We start from the raw sequence: 13,542 nt of genomic DNA, 5'->3' as shown, positions 1-13,542 counted from the left end.
GATGCAAGTGATGAGCTGTTATGGTGGGATCAATGAGAAGAGCTCAGAACCAAAGCTCAGTTTGTTCTAATGCATTTTGTGTCCCTGATTGCTCAAGCAGTGCATAATATTTGTGCATCTCGCAGCACTTCACAAGGAGGGACTAGCTTTTGTTAAAAGGTGGAAAAGTAATGAGATGCAGTGAATGGTCCATGGGAAGGTGATGGCTGAGCAGGCAATTCAGCCTCTCACTACCTGGGGGGTGCCAGGACATCCTTCCTTGTGTTTGGCATCACTTGAGCAACCCTAAAGAGATGTCTGAGGGGTCTACTGGTTTTGAGCTCTTAAAGGCAAAACTAGTAAATAATATGTGTGCCTCTGTACAGAGGGGATAAACCCCCCAAATTCTTCCCTCCTCCCCACCCCATCTCATACCAATACAGGTCTGGAACTGCTTTGATCCCCATCAGAACAAAGACTAAACATTAAAGTGAATTATGCCAAAGTTGCTCCTCATTAATTGACAACTGCAGGCACTTGAAAACATCTGTCCAGGTTGTCTGAACATTTCCTTCGCTTCAGTGGTTGCACTGAGGGAGCAGAACAACTGGACACACACCAGCACCACCCATTCACCTTTCCTACAGTCGGTCACAGTGGTGTGAGAGAGCAGGAGACATAAGGGAGCAGGAGGCGGGGATGGTTGTGTAGACAAGGAGTCAAATGGAAAAAAAAAAGTCTTTCTGTGGTAAATTGGGAAAGCTGGGAAGGAGAGACCAAGGGGCTGATTGGGAATGCAGGCATCCTTGCACTCATATGGGCACAGGGGGGCTCGTAGGCACACTGTCTGCCACAGAGGAGGGGCAGTGCTGGAGGACTCTCGAGGGCTGTGCTGTGGGAAGAAACCATCTGGCTAGGAAACAGCCTCCATCTACCCTTACTGTGCATTTTTGAGGTTACATCAAGTGATAGAAATCAGAGAAAACCCACTGAAACAACGAGCTTTGGCCACTGCATGAGAGTGTGGAAGTTTTTATCCCAAGCCCTTGAGGGCCAGTGCCTGGTGGGCAGGAGGATGCAGCATCTCCAGTCTGTACCAGCATGCCTTTGGTTCCCACAGGCTGTACTGGGGTGGTGTCTCTTTAAGGGCAGGTTACAGAGCACATGAATTACAATATTCCAGTAATCCCTTCACACTGGCCTGCCCAGTCCTCCACACAGCAGGAAATGTGGGACAAGCAGGGTTTTGAGATTATCTCGTGCTTTGCAAAGCCAGTTCCCTTTGTGCTTTTAGAAAGAGCTTGCTCCTGCAGCAGGCAGGAGGCTGGGGGTGATGATCCCAGCGGGATGCTGTCCCATGTCCGCAGCAGCACCGCCAGGGCCATGGCAGCATGTGTGTGTGCTCTGTCCTCCTCCACATATCCCAGTGCCTGTGTTTGGTGATGACTGCTGAACCACCCAGTTCCTGTCGTCCTTGACATAGATCACATTTACCTCCCAGACCCCTTCCTCCATGGGGATGTAGTTAATTGATGCAAGCACAACACTACCTTTGCACTGGAGTTTCCCACATCTTCCAAACTGGTTGTATTTTTGCCCACCAAAACTGACCCTTGGGGTGGTGGAAGGGGGAAGAGGTATTGCACTGGCCATGTGCTTTGCTGAAGATTTGCTGATCCTTAGGAGCACGGTGAATAATCTCCTACACTCTTTAATTTCATGCAAATGCCAAGGCAGGAGCAACCGGGGTCGAGAGAACCCAGGAGATACCAGTGACATCTCCATAGCTAAATAAAACAGGATCCTCTGCAACACCAGGGATTTGTCCATGGTTGGGAAAAGCTGTGTGATTCACTGCTGATGGTTGCTGCTCTGATAGCCCTGTGTGCAGTCCCGCTGTGGGAGATGCTGCTTTTCCTCCTCCTGTCTCACCTACCCAGCTCACCTTTGCCTGGTACATCTTGGCAGCTCTCCAAAATAACTTTCCTCATGTCCTCAGCCCCTGGTGAGGCTGAGATTTGAAGTGAAATGACTTGGTATTCTTTAGCTGCTCGTGTATTTATTTTCTCAGCCCATGACTATGCACTGAACTTGCTCTTATTCCTCAGTGAACTGTACCTGAGATGCCTCCTCACTGCACCTTGGTGAGACTGGCAAGCCTTGCTGCATCTCCTTCAATGACTTATTTCCAGCCAGGAGGTTTTCTCCTGGGAGTTACTGTCCCCAGTTAATTCATTACAGGGATTGAGTTGATGCTTCACCTGTTTCACCCTGCACGCAGCACAGGTTTGCTCATGTTTCAGGATCCTGTTGCTGCTGGAAAGCAGCTGGGATCACCAAGGGACAACTCTGTATTACTGAAATACTGACATCCTTTATCCCTGTCTTTGCAATTTGGTTCTTGAGCACTTTGCATGACTCACTGAGCACCTCTGTGCCACCATCTCCCCACAGATGTGGTACCTGCTGCTGCTCCTTCCCTTTGCACTAATGGAAAACTGCATTATCAGTCTTGGGCCTTGCTAGTGATAAAATCTCATCACAAAATGTCAGATCTAATACTCTCCTCTGTCCCAGTCCTTTCCTCAGCCCCTGGAAAGTGTTAGTTGACAAGACAAAGTAGGATTTGGCAAATTGTTCTATTTGAAAAGATGAAGAAAATATTTCTGATTTCTCAGTCCAGCCTGGTTTGCTGCCTTTTTTTCCCCTGCCTTTTTGGGAGGCGGGGAGATTGACAAAGGGGATAGAGCGAGTAGGCTGAAAATTATTAGTTGTTTTGAAATTAAAATATAATTGTGTTTTTAAAGGACCTAAACTGAAAGGAAGTATTTGTGAGTTATGAAACAAAATGTTTCAATTGTCCTAAGGCAGAGTCAGTTTGGTTTTTAATTTGCATCTCTAGAGTATTTCTAAGAATTACCTTTATTTGTTAAGAATTAAAGAAAATACTCTAAGATTAAAAATAAAAATACCACCAAATTGCTGTACCTATACTGATTACTGGCATCAGTAGGAGTTTCCCAAGAGGCTGGTGGAGCTGGGATTGGATCTTTGATCTGTTTGCTCCTGGTATTATTGACCTTTGGCTCTATCAAATCTGGCTGATCTAAAAAAGTTAGAGGGAAACATGGGAAAAGATCGAGCAAGTGATATTAAAGCTGGCCCCAAATGTAGCCCATCTTTACCCTTAGCAGCAACCGCCAGACTGGGAAGAGAGGTTTTGCAAGACCTCTTTCTCTACTAAGCAGCAGCTTTGTGGTTGCATGACTAGGTGGGTGATGTGGAAAGTGTTTTCCCAATAAGGGGGAGTGACTAGCCATTGTGCAGAATTTCTGGAAAGAGGAAGGATATCTTAAGCTAATTCTAACTTTCTTAATTTCCCCTCGAGTCCTCAATTCCACGTAAGTGTTCAACCACAGGCACTATCCCAATTGCCTAATAGCCTAATTCTCGTGCCCAGTAGCATGCTCTGTTGATCCTTGAGCATAGTCCTGCTCTGTACAGACTGTCCATTGTTTTTCCACAATCTACTTGATTTGTGAATTAAAGCGTAAAATACTAATATTGCAACAGTAGGATTTTGTTGGAGTCTCAAAAAAAGGTAACACAAAGGGCATGGGGTGAGACAGTTACTTTCTTGATTTCAGGACAAACTATAGAATAAGAAAGAAACACAATTAACATGAGGGGTTTTTAAGCTAGCCTAGAGGTGAATAATAATTTAATAGCTTTTAAAAGATCTTAGATAGGTGTTTTGCTGGATCCTCTATCCCACATTGCCCTCTAGTGAGGACATTGCAGAGCAAATCATGCCTTCTTGCAGCCACCAGGATATGAAATGTGGTATTTTAATAACTGAGCTTGTTTCTCAAGTCTTGTAACAGCTCGTTTCTGATGTGGTGGTGTTGTGATACAACAGTGTGAGGAGGGGCAGAATTCATCTGTCACCTGCACTGTCATCTGTACGTGCACTGGCCGCAGCTTCATCTATATAATAAAGCACATTTGCTTTATCTGAGCTATCTGCCTCTGCAAGCATCTCCCTGCTGCTGCTGGATCACCAGCCACAGGTCTCTGCTCTCTTCTGCTTTGGGAAAAGGGGAAAATATTCCCTGGGGATGGTTTGGTGAAGGATGATCTTTTTCCATGTTCTTTGTCTTACTCTATGAGCATACTCCTGTTCTGTGATTTTGCCTGTGTATACATATGGTCAGACAGCCCTGCCTGTGGTTTGGAGATCATCACGGGACAAACTTCCATCCCTCTTTAACCCAACACTGAGGCATCCAAAAGTGATGTGTAGAGGATTGGAATTGGCCTTGTCCTTCTACCTGCGTACCTGTATGACAAGACACATTGGTGCCACAAGACAATTTTGGTGTGTTCCCAGTTTTATAGAGCTGTTAAACACAGAAAGTCATCAACCAGTAATAGGTTTTTAAAACTAAACTAAACAAAACCAAACCAAACCAAACCGAAACAAAAACAGCAAAAAACCCAAACCAAAACAAAAACCAAACCAAAACAAACCAAACCAAACCAAACAACCAAAAAAACCAAACAACAACAAAAAAACCACAAACAAAAAAAAACAAAAACAAAATCAGGGAAACAAATATCTGCTGCCTCTGGAGTGCAGGTTATGCAAGGTCTCACCTAAACCTGCCCTGTGGGGCCCAGAACTGGCCACTCCTGGAGTGCTCGTGCCCCAAATCAGCTGTCTGATGGCCACACAGTCCTTTTACTCACACACAGGTCCCATCAGGGCAGTGGCACAGCAGCTCAGCAGCCCCCTTGGTTCCTTGGTGCTGTTGCAGCCCAGGGTGCTTTGAAGGGTCATCCCTGTGGATGTGAACCCTCAGACAGCTCTGGGTGCTGGACACCAGGATCTGGGCTGAGGATCTGGGTCTGGGAAAGAGAAGATGCTCAGGTGTGCCTGAACTTTCCTTTCCTTTGTACATTCTAGGGCAGAGAAATAAGAGCAAAGCAATGTCGGGAGTCCTGAAGTCCAAGGGCTCTTCATCCAAAACATGGGCTCTGTTTGTCACTGCCCCAACTGATATGTGTCCTTATGTGCTTGACCATAATTATGCAGAAATTGATAACTAATCTTCAGCCATCAAAGATTAACCTGCTCTTTGATTGCTGGCTTGTTCATCAGAGTAGTAGCCATGGCCATCTCTGCTAGATGCTGTCTGTTTAAGCTCCTTGACTAAAAACTTAAGTTTTAGAAGAGTTCTAAAACCTGTGATTTCCTGCTTGCAGACAGGGAAAGGGCACAACCTGATTGTGCGTGTGGCAAATACGTGGGTGATGACAGTGCCCTGTTGTCATTGCCATCCTCCCAGGGGCTCTGGGACCCCCAGGAACACTGTCATATCGGGGGAGCCGGGGTGAGCAGCACTGTCACCCAACCTGCTCCACGTGGCACTTGTGGGCTGAATGACAAACACTAATGCCATCTAGTGACCAAAAAAAAGGTGACAAATTTTTTTTTTTTTTTGTTATTTTGGTTTGGATATTTTATAAAATGCTATTGGAAATCTTGTAGCCCCAAGTGAGGCTGCCCTTCGGGGCTGAGAAGGAGGGAAATGATGCTGGGTGTGCTGGGGGGAAAAAAATCCCTTTTTATATTCTCTCTCCAGCTCTTCCCTCATTTCACATTCCACGAAGTCCTTCTGCATGTAACCAGGGACTGGGTTCTCCCACATAAGGCTTTATAGAAACCCAAGGGAACAAGGCACAGGCTTCCTAACCAGCTCTGATGCTCAAGGAGCACAAATTCCCCAATTTAGTGCTGGATCATGGGGCGCAAACCCAATACCCCAGGACAAGGTGAGTGCAGATGGCTGGTTCACTGGTGACATGGACATCATGGGCAGAAACTCTGGGGACTAATTTAAGCTGGCAGCACAGCTGCCACACAGTGCCATTGCTGCAGCTTTGAGCTTGGCTGAAATAGGGCAGGGGATGGCAGCTCTTGCTGCTGCACTGACAGTGACTCCTTACTGTGGCTCATACAACCTGTCACTTTTTTTCCTTCCAGCACCTTTGTTTCCCCCTCTTGCTGCTGTAGGTGATGAGAGCCATGAAGGCATTAACACGCTAGGTTTCTGTGTGAGCAGCTGGCTGGAGGCACTGCTGCTTTCTACCTAGTTACTAATCCAGCCAGATCCCAGTGCCAACAACCTGGAGGAATTAATTTGCACCCTGCATTTTAAAAATGAAGGTGCAGTTGTTTCTGACCATAACAGCTTATTCTACTTGACTGAGCTGTCACCAGCAGGTGTGGTTTGCCTTGTGCAGGGCTGGTGGTCTCCTGGGAATATTTTGCAGTTATGGTAATTTCTCCAGCTCCTGAGAAATGCACAGAGAGAGAACTTGGGAATTAAAAGTTTCCAGATAAGGAAACTGAGGGCTGAGATAGCTGAGATGAAGTGCATTATGGATGCACTGAGATGCCAGGCAGCACCCCCGGAGAGATTTGGAGGGAGATGTGGGATGTACCCCGAAGGAGAGTGAGAAAAGCACCCAGATGCAGATAAGCTCCTTCATGGGCCATTTCTGAAGTGCAGTGACACCAAGACTGGTGCCAGCACAGGCTGCTCCCCTCGCCAGGCACAGGGATCCATCAGCACTGTCTTGCCCCAGAGGGAACAAGCAGACTCGTGCTCTGCGCTGGCCAGACCTTGTCCCTGCTTCCTTCAGAAATCCATTTACAAGAGTCCTTGGGGACTTTCTGTTGTTTTTCCTAGATGTTGTTATTATCCCAAAAGTGAAGGTATCAAATATGTTCTTATTGTCTAATTTACAAATGTTTTGTGTTATTTTTGCTGCTTCTGTTTCTGGATTATCCTTGTGTCCCCCTGCCTTTCTGCCCTGGATAATTGAGAGCTGGCAGTGTGCCTGTAACGTTCCTGTTTCAAGGCCAAAATGGGAGTGAGAATAAATGCTTCTAAATACTGTATTGAAGCAAATAACTAATTTACTCATAATAGCTCTTCTTTTGGCATTACAGAGGTAATTTCATGCAGGTTTTGCAGGGGGAGTGAGCAGTTGTAAGAGGCTGGAAGAGCCATGTGCCTTGGGGAATATTTGCCATGTGGGTATCATGGGGAGAAGGGATTCATGGATTTGGAAAAGTGCTCCTACTTCTGTAAAGGGACTTTATCTAGCCAGCTGTGACAATGCTCATTTCATAGATTTGCTGGCCCTAAAGTCTGAAACTTCTGCCTACCAGGAGTTTAGCTGGAGGTGGTAAAGGCAAAGATTTCCCCATGGGGAGAAGGCAAGTCTGCTTTATCTCATGCTTTTGGGTAAGACAGACACCTTTTAGAGTAACCAGCTGACCAAAACACAGCATTATGTCCACACTGTCTCCTCAGCTCAATAGAAATCCGTAAGCATTATCACACCTCCATCTGTTCTTTTTCCTGAAGAGATATGGAAAACCAGAAGACATTTAGGGTGCTCTTTTGCCTGAAGCACTCAATACAGAGACATAGCCCTATCTCTTTGGCATCCTGCATCTTGCAGGAGACAAGCAGAACCACTTGCAATGAACAACCAGTGCCTAGTACTAATTTTTTCTTTTCTCTCTCCTTGTAGGGATCCTGTTTACGATGCTGGTATTTGGACCAGCCTGTGGATTTATCTTGGGCTCCTTCTGTACCAAAATCTATGTGGATGCTGTCTTCATTGACACAAGTAAGGAGAAATGGGTTTGATTTCAAATCAAATACACTAAAGTTGTGCCAGCAGGATGTTGATGCTCACAAGCAGGAAACTGCCTGTTGTTCCATCTTGAGTGCCTCCTGCATGTATGGGTGTCACTTTTAGAGGGGTTTATGACTGGGATTCAAAAGTTTTCAGCTCTGTTCTGATAAACAGGTTTGTAGTCATTAAAAATTGTTCTCTTCCTTTGTTTTTTCTACGGTGAGATGAGGTTCACCCAGCTCTTAGAGGACACCTTGAAATATCACTGTGGCAGGGCAGACAGCTACCCATGCACATAGTCATGCCAGGGGAGCTGTGTCCAGAGCACAGGATGAAATCTGGAGAGCTGCCACCCCAGAACCTGTGGGAACCATCCAGGTTCTGGTGGAGGTACACCAGTAAGACCCATGCCCAGCACCTTCTGCCAATGACCCTACTTCAGTCCCACAGTATTATTCCTTCTTCCTAAAGCTGTGCTAATTATTGGTCACCTTGACTGCACCTGGGTTAAATCAAATTGTTTGTAAATTGACTTTTTGTTCATTAAGACAAAAATCTGCAAATTCCGCTTTTACTCATACCTGCACTATGTGTTCTTTGCCATGAGAGGGCACTATATAACAGGCAATTCTCCACTGCTCCCTCAGCCCTCTGGCTGCAAACCTGATGCTTTTCTTTTCCCTCAGTTATTCAGATGCTTTTTCACAGCTCTGTCGAATCCTCCAGACCCTTCTGCATGAGTATTGCTGACTTTATTCTTGTGGACTTTCTGGGCAGCTGCAGCTGGTTACCATCAGAGCAAGATGCTAGCCCAGCTAAAAAGTTAATTTGATGTCTTCTGGTCATTTTTAATATGAGACATTGCTCCGTATTTACACCTCAAAAAGCACCAGACAAATATGGAGCCACAGAGTGGAGTGTTTATCACTGAGAACACAGAGGGGCTGTGGCTCAGCCACCTACAGGGTGGTTGTAGTGCTTTCCAGCTGCAGGTCCAGCTGGCGTTGGCCATGGTCCATTGCTGTCATGCGAAGGCTGGGACACACATGGCCTCTGTCTATTTTTGTATGGGAGCTTCCATGTTGCAGCTGGCTCTGCTTTGCAGCTCAAGGTGGCACGAAGTTGAGCCTCATCCTGCTCCCTGTTTTGGGCAGGTGTGGGATGCCAGGATATGCTTATGTACTAGCCTCCATACAGGAGCTATTTTAGGAAGGGAATATGAAGAACACCTTGATTTACCTGGCTTTTCGCAGTGCTGTGTTCCCAAGATCGTGAAAAAAATGCACTTCAGGCAGGAGAAAATAATAGCAGAAGAATCCAGTCCCTCCACAACACTATTTTTCAAACTTTATCTGTATTTGAGAGTTACATGTTATTTTCCCTTAGGAGAAAAGAGTTTCCTTCTATCTCTGCTTGAGAGACAACTTGATTGCCTCACTTGAGACAGATTTTTCAGAGTGGCAGTAACCAGACAGACATCATGAACAGAGGAGCTTGTTATTCCAGCCACGCAGACCTGGGTCTCCCCCAGGAGTCAGCTCAGGCACTGGGCACCCTTGTGGCTGTGGCAGCGAGGCACAGCGAGTTGGGGACACAGCTTTTTGTGTGCTGCTGTTTATTTTTGTTCCCCTAAACTGACTCCAGACCTCTCTTTTGCCTTATCTTTGCTGAGTGATGGTCTACAGGATACTCTTGCCTTTTACTTTGCTTTTCTTCATTTTCTGATTAATTCTCTACATTCCCTAGCCCATTTGATGCAGCGGGTGAGTTTCCTTTTCAATATTTAGGATTGTTTCACCCTCCACAGGTGCCCCTAAAGCCCATCTAAATGCCCATCTGTCTTTTGCTGAAAAGGGCTGTGAATTCAAAGCTGGGAGAGCATTGACCTCCTGGGAAAAAGGGGTAAACCAGGATGGAGATGCAACATCCTTGTCTGCACTCCTGCTGCTCTGTGCAGATCAGTAGGTGTGTCAGCTGTGTGTGCACAGGTCCAAAACCTTGGTGCCAGCACAGGGGACACTGATGTGTATGTGGTATCTTCCTAGAGCTGGCAGAGCCAAGACACTGGAGAGAAGCTCTGATTACAGGATGTTGCAGAAGCTGGATGTACCATCCAGATAGAAAAGGTGATGGGAGCTTGTCCTAAGGATCTCTTGGACCTGGAGGTCACTACACAGTGGTGGCTCACACAATACAGGTGTGGGGTGGACTGCAGGCCCCCACCTTGTGTCTTGTATCCCTTAACAGCCAACAAAGCCCCCAGCAACTGTCTTCCTTTAGGATCATCACACTGTTGTCTTTCTCTCCCCGTGGCCAAGCCACTGACCCGTGTGTGCCCTCGCAGGTAAGCTGGACATAACCCCGGACGACCCTCGGTGGATCGGTGCGTGGTGGGGAGGCTTCCTGCTGTGTGGTGCCTTACTCTTCTTCTCGTCCCTGCCGATGTTCGGGTTCCCGCAGTCGCTGCCCCCGCGGCCGGAGCACGCCGGGGAGAGCGAGCAGGCCATGCTTCCCGAGCGGGAATACGAGAGGCCCAAGCCGAGCAACGGGGTCCTGCGGCACCCGCTGGATGGGGAGAGCAGCACGACCTGCTTCCAGCAGCTGCGAGGTGAGGCACTGGCTCTCGTCGTGTTTTCCGTGGGGATCGGCAACAGGTTAACAGCTGGTTGGGTTTATAATCGGTCTCTGATGTTTGGGCTGTCTACCTCTATCTCCAAAATTCCAAAAAAATTTTGCTATCCTGAAATTTCAATCCCTCGCTTGTAATTATCTCTGGCATTGTCCTCATTTGAAAGAGAGACCTTGTTCCACTTGAAAGCTTTGTGTTTTGGTTTTTTTTTTAACTGCAAAGCTACAGAAATGCACGATAGTCCTGTGGAGTTGATAAAAAAATTAAGGGGAATACAGCTGCCAGAGCAATTTGTGATCTTCTCTCCAGTCTACTGTCCTGCTCCCCTCTGCCTCCCAAAGTGGAGAGAGAGCCAGCAAGGGCAATAAAAAGAAATTGGGAGCTCCCAGCGTCTGAGCTACAGATTAGTGCAATCCCAGATACAAAGCAATCAGTGCTGGGCATCACCACAGCTCTTAAACTGGAACGGGGAAGAGGTAGATATCAGCCCAGAATAGCAGCAATATGACAGGGCAGAGCATCACTTGTAGCAAATTAGAGAGAAAATCCCACATCGTGTCCCGCAGTGATGGAAATGGAGCTGACTCTAATTAAAGTCAGCTGAGGATCCAGCATTTCATGGGAGAGTGTGGGCAGATCTCCTTTCTGTAGGCTGCACTGGAAAATCCTTCATCTGAGAGGGTGGTTCTGTAGCACTGGTGGCTGCTTCCCACTCCCTGTCGCTGTGGCAGAGCGGGTTTCATTACTGCCTGATGCGTTTAGATAAACTGGGAGTTGAATGAGGTACAGGTGGGAAAGAAGAAGAGACTTTGGGGAAAAAACTATTTTCTAAACATAAAAATACCTTGAATAGTTGATGTAGTTGTTCATTAATGGAAGGTCAAAGATGTGAATTTGTGACTTGTTGAGAAAATTCAGAAGAAAGGTAAAGGGAAAAATTGTTTGAAACTTTGTCAGTAAAATTAATTTCTTCGTCCTTTCATCCTTATTGCAAGGATTTTCTCTATTTTGAGGAATGGGCTATTTTTGAGGTATGTCCATGTGGATAATTCTGTGTCCTTTGTTGTGTATACACCAAAGTGTCTGCTTCTGGCTGCTGAGCTTTTGGAGTGGGCACTGGAAATTTTTGCAGGTTTTCATATACAAGAAGGAAAGTATGACATATCCCTGCTGCATGGAGGAGCAGCAGTTCAGCCTGAGGATGGTGCTGAGCATCTTGCACACAGGGAGGCCATAGTGGTGTTCATTGAGCATCTGTTGCTCATTGAAGTAGAGAAATTAAGCTGCCACATCCATATGCTTCAAGTATTGATTACATCAGGAGGCACTACAGTCTTCCACATTAGTACTCTCGTTGCAGGTAACCCCATTTTGGATCTGTCAGTATTGGAGGAGTCTCTTTGTAGATGGACTTTGAAATATAATTTATATCACATCAAATAAGACAAGGAATGACCTTTTTAGTTATTCCTTTGAGGCTGTCACAGATGACACGGTGTTGGTAGCTGACACCTCCTTTTAAGTCCCTTGCCACTATTGTCACAGTTGGAATGTGGTCAAGAGTCGTGTTCCTAAAGTGCTTGCCTTGAAATGTTCAGACGCGTTCCACAAGGGAAGGCAAACACACCTCATCATTCCTGATGAACAGTGTTTCAGGTGATGGTTTAATCTTTCTGTGGATATACATTATTTTGCTAGCAGCTGAAATATCTATATGCATTCCTGTGTGGCGGGACCAAATATCCTTAATTTATTTGTCAATTGCATGTATTTTCCTTTGGGAAAAGTTAGACTGTTTAGTCTTTTTCCTAGGATAAGAAGGACTCTTATTTATATACAGAGGCTAAAAATATGTTTGTGCATGCATAGTCATGTGTTCTGTCCTAATATAGGCCTTGGGCTTTACGTGAATTTGGGATGCTGAACAGAATTATAGAATCACAAAATTACATGAGTTGGAAGGGACCTTAAAGATCATCTAGTTCCAACCCCACTGCCATGGGCAGGGACACCTATCACTAGGCCGGGTTGCTCAGAGCTACATCCAACCTGGCCTGGAACACTTCCAGGGATGGGACATCCAGAGTTTCTCTGGGCAACAGCAGAGGATTTACCTGTGCATGGGTTTGGGGGTGGAGATGCTCACTGGGGTCAGTATGGCCATAACTGACTTTCAAGCATTGTGTCTGCAGCTTGTCCTGGGTGGGGCCGTGCCTGCTGTAAGTCTGTGTCTGAATGGAGGTGTGGATTGTCCATCTCTTGGGCAAGTGTGGGGAGGAAGAGTTGTTTCTCTGGACTGATTGTGTGAATACCCCTTGTATCAACAACGCATCCTTAGTGGCTTAGAGGCTGCATCTCCTTTTGGGCTGTTGAAGGGGTTTTATTGCTTTTTTCTATATTTTTTCCAAGCCTTGCAGTGACTGCCACAAGAGAGAGGACATGGTAGGAGAGGGAGCAGGGCGGTATCAGCTGGGGACGTGCTCCGAGCGGGGTCACGGCTGTCAGGCAGCGACACGGCACAGCTGGCATGTGGGAGGATGATCGAGACACTACAAGATCTGCTGAAAGTCAGTGAGATGCAGGGCTGGCTGAGATTCCTTGGGTTTCTCTAGCCTTAGCACGCAGAAAACTCCAGGACTTATATAAAAAGAACTCTCTCAAAGTATCGATCTTTTACATCTCTGTCAAGGTCTAAGCAGGAGGGAGGGCCCGGCTTTGGGGGAAGCCATGGCATCTCTTCCTATGGGGTATTTTCATGCCAGGGAAAGTAGCATCCTTAAGAGGAGCTTCAAACTTGAAAGGAAAGCGGTGCCTTTGAACAGCATGAGGTGAAGAGGCAATCAAAGGCAGTGGAGGCAGCGGGGGGCTGCCACTGGCTGCTCTGCACAGGGGCTCTGCAGCTTGGGCAGGAAAGCTTTGGGACAGTCCTGGGAGCTGCTTCCTGTTGTTAAATTGGTGTGTGAATGCTGCACTTCTTTGCCTGACTAGTATTTCAGTTAAGCAAAGCAAATCCATTTGGGAGCTCAGGGAAGTGAAGGATTAATAGCAGGGAAAGGATGGATAAATACTGCCATTGCTAACAACACTTGCCTGGCAGCCTGGAAGGGTTGTTTCAGCCCTGGACTCCTTGTATGGTCTGTGAAAGCACTTCAGGCATGGGCTCTGGTAGTCCTTGCTCTCCTGGGGGCCACAGCTTTGCTTTCCTACCTCTGGTCTGC

The 13,542-nt window shown here is 46.6% G+C and overlaps 1 protein-coding gene across 1 annotated transcript in view; it reads left to right on the top strand.

Annotated features, from left to right (window-relative positions):
- Positions 1–13,542, top strand: part of SLCO3A1 (solute carrier organic anion transporter family member 3A1) — a 136,799-nt gene that overhangs the window by 96,684 nt on the left and 26,573 nt on the right. Inside the window, exons 3-4 of the mRNA XM_032700352.1 lie at positions 7,588–7,686; positions 10,040–10,303. Of these exons, the coding sequence (XP_032556243.1) occupies positions 7,588–7,686; positions 10,040–10,303 (363 nt within the window). The remainder of the gene's footprint in view (positions 1–7,587; positions 7,687–10,039; positions 10,304–13,542) is intronic.

The sequence above is a fragment of the Chiroxiphia lanceolata genome, chromosome 12, assembly GCF_009829145.1.
Source record: "Chiroxiphia lanceolata isolate bChiLan1 chromosome 12, bChiLan1.pri, whole genome shotgun sequence".
NCBI classification, from domain to species: domain Eukaryota; kingdom Metazoa; phylum Chordata; class Aves; order Passeriformes; family Pipridae; genus Chiroxiphia; species Chiroxiphia lanceolata.
Note: the sequence above shows the minus strand (reverse complement) of the source record. Positions and strands in the feature narration are given on the sequence as shown.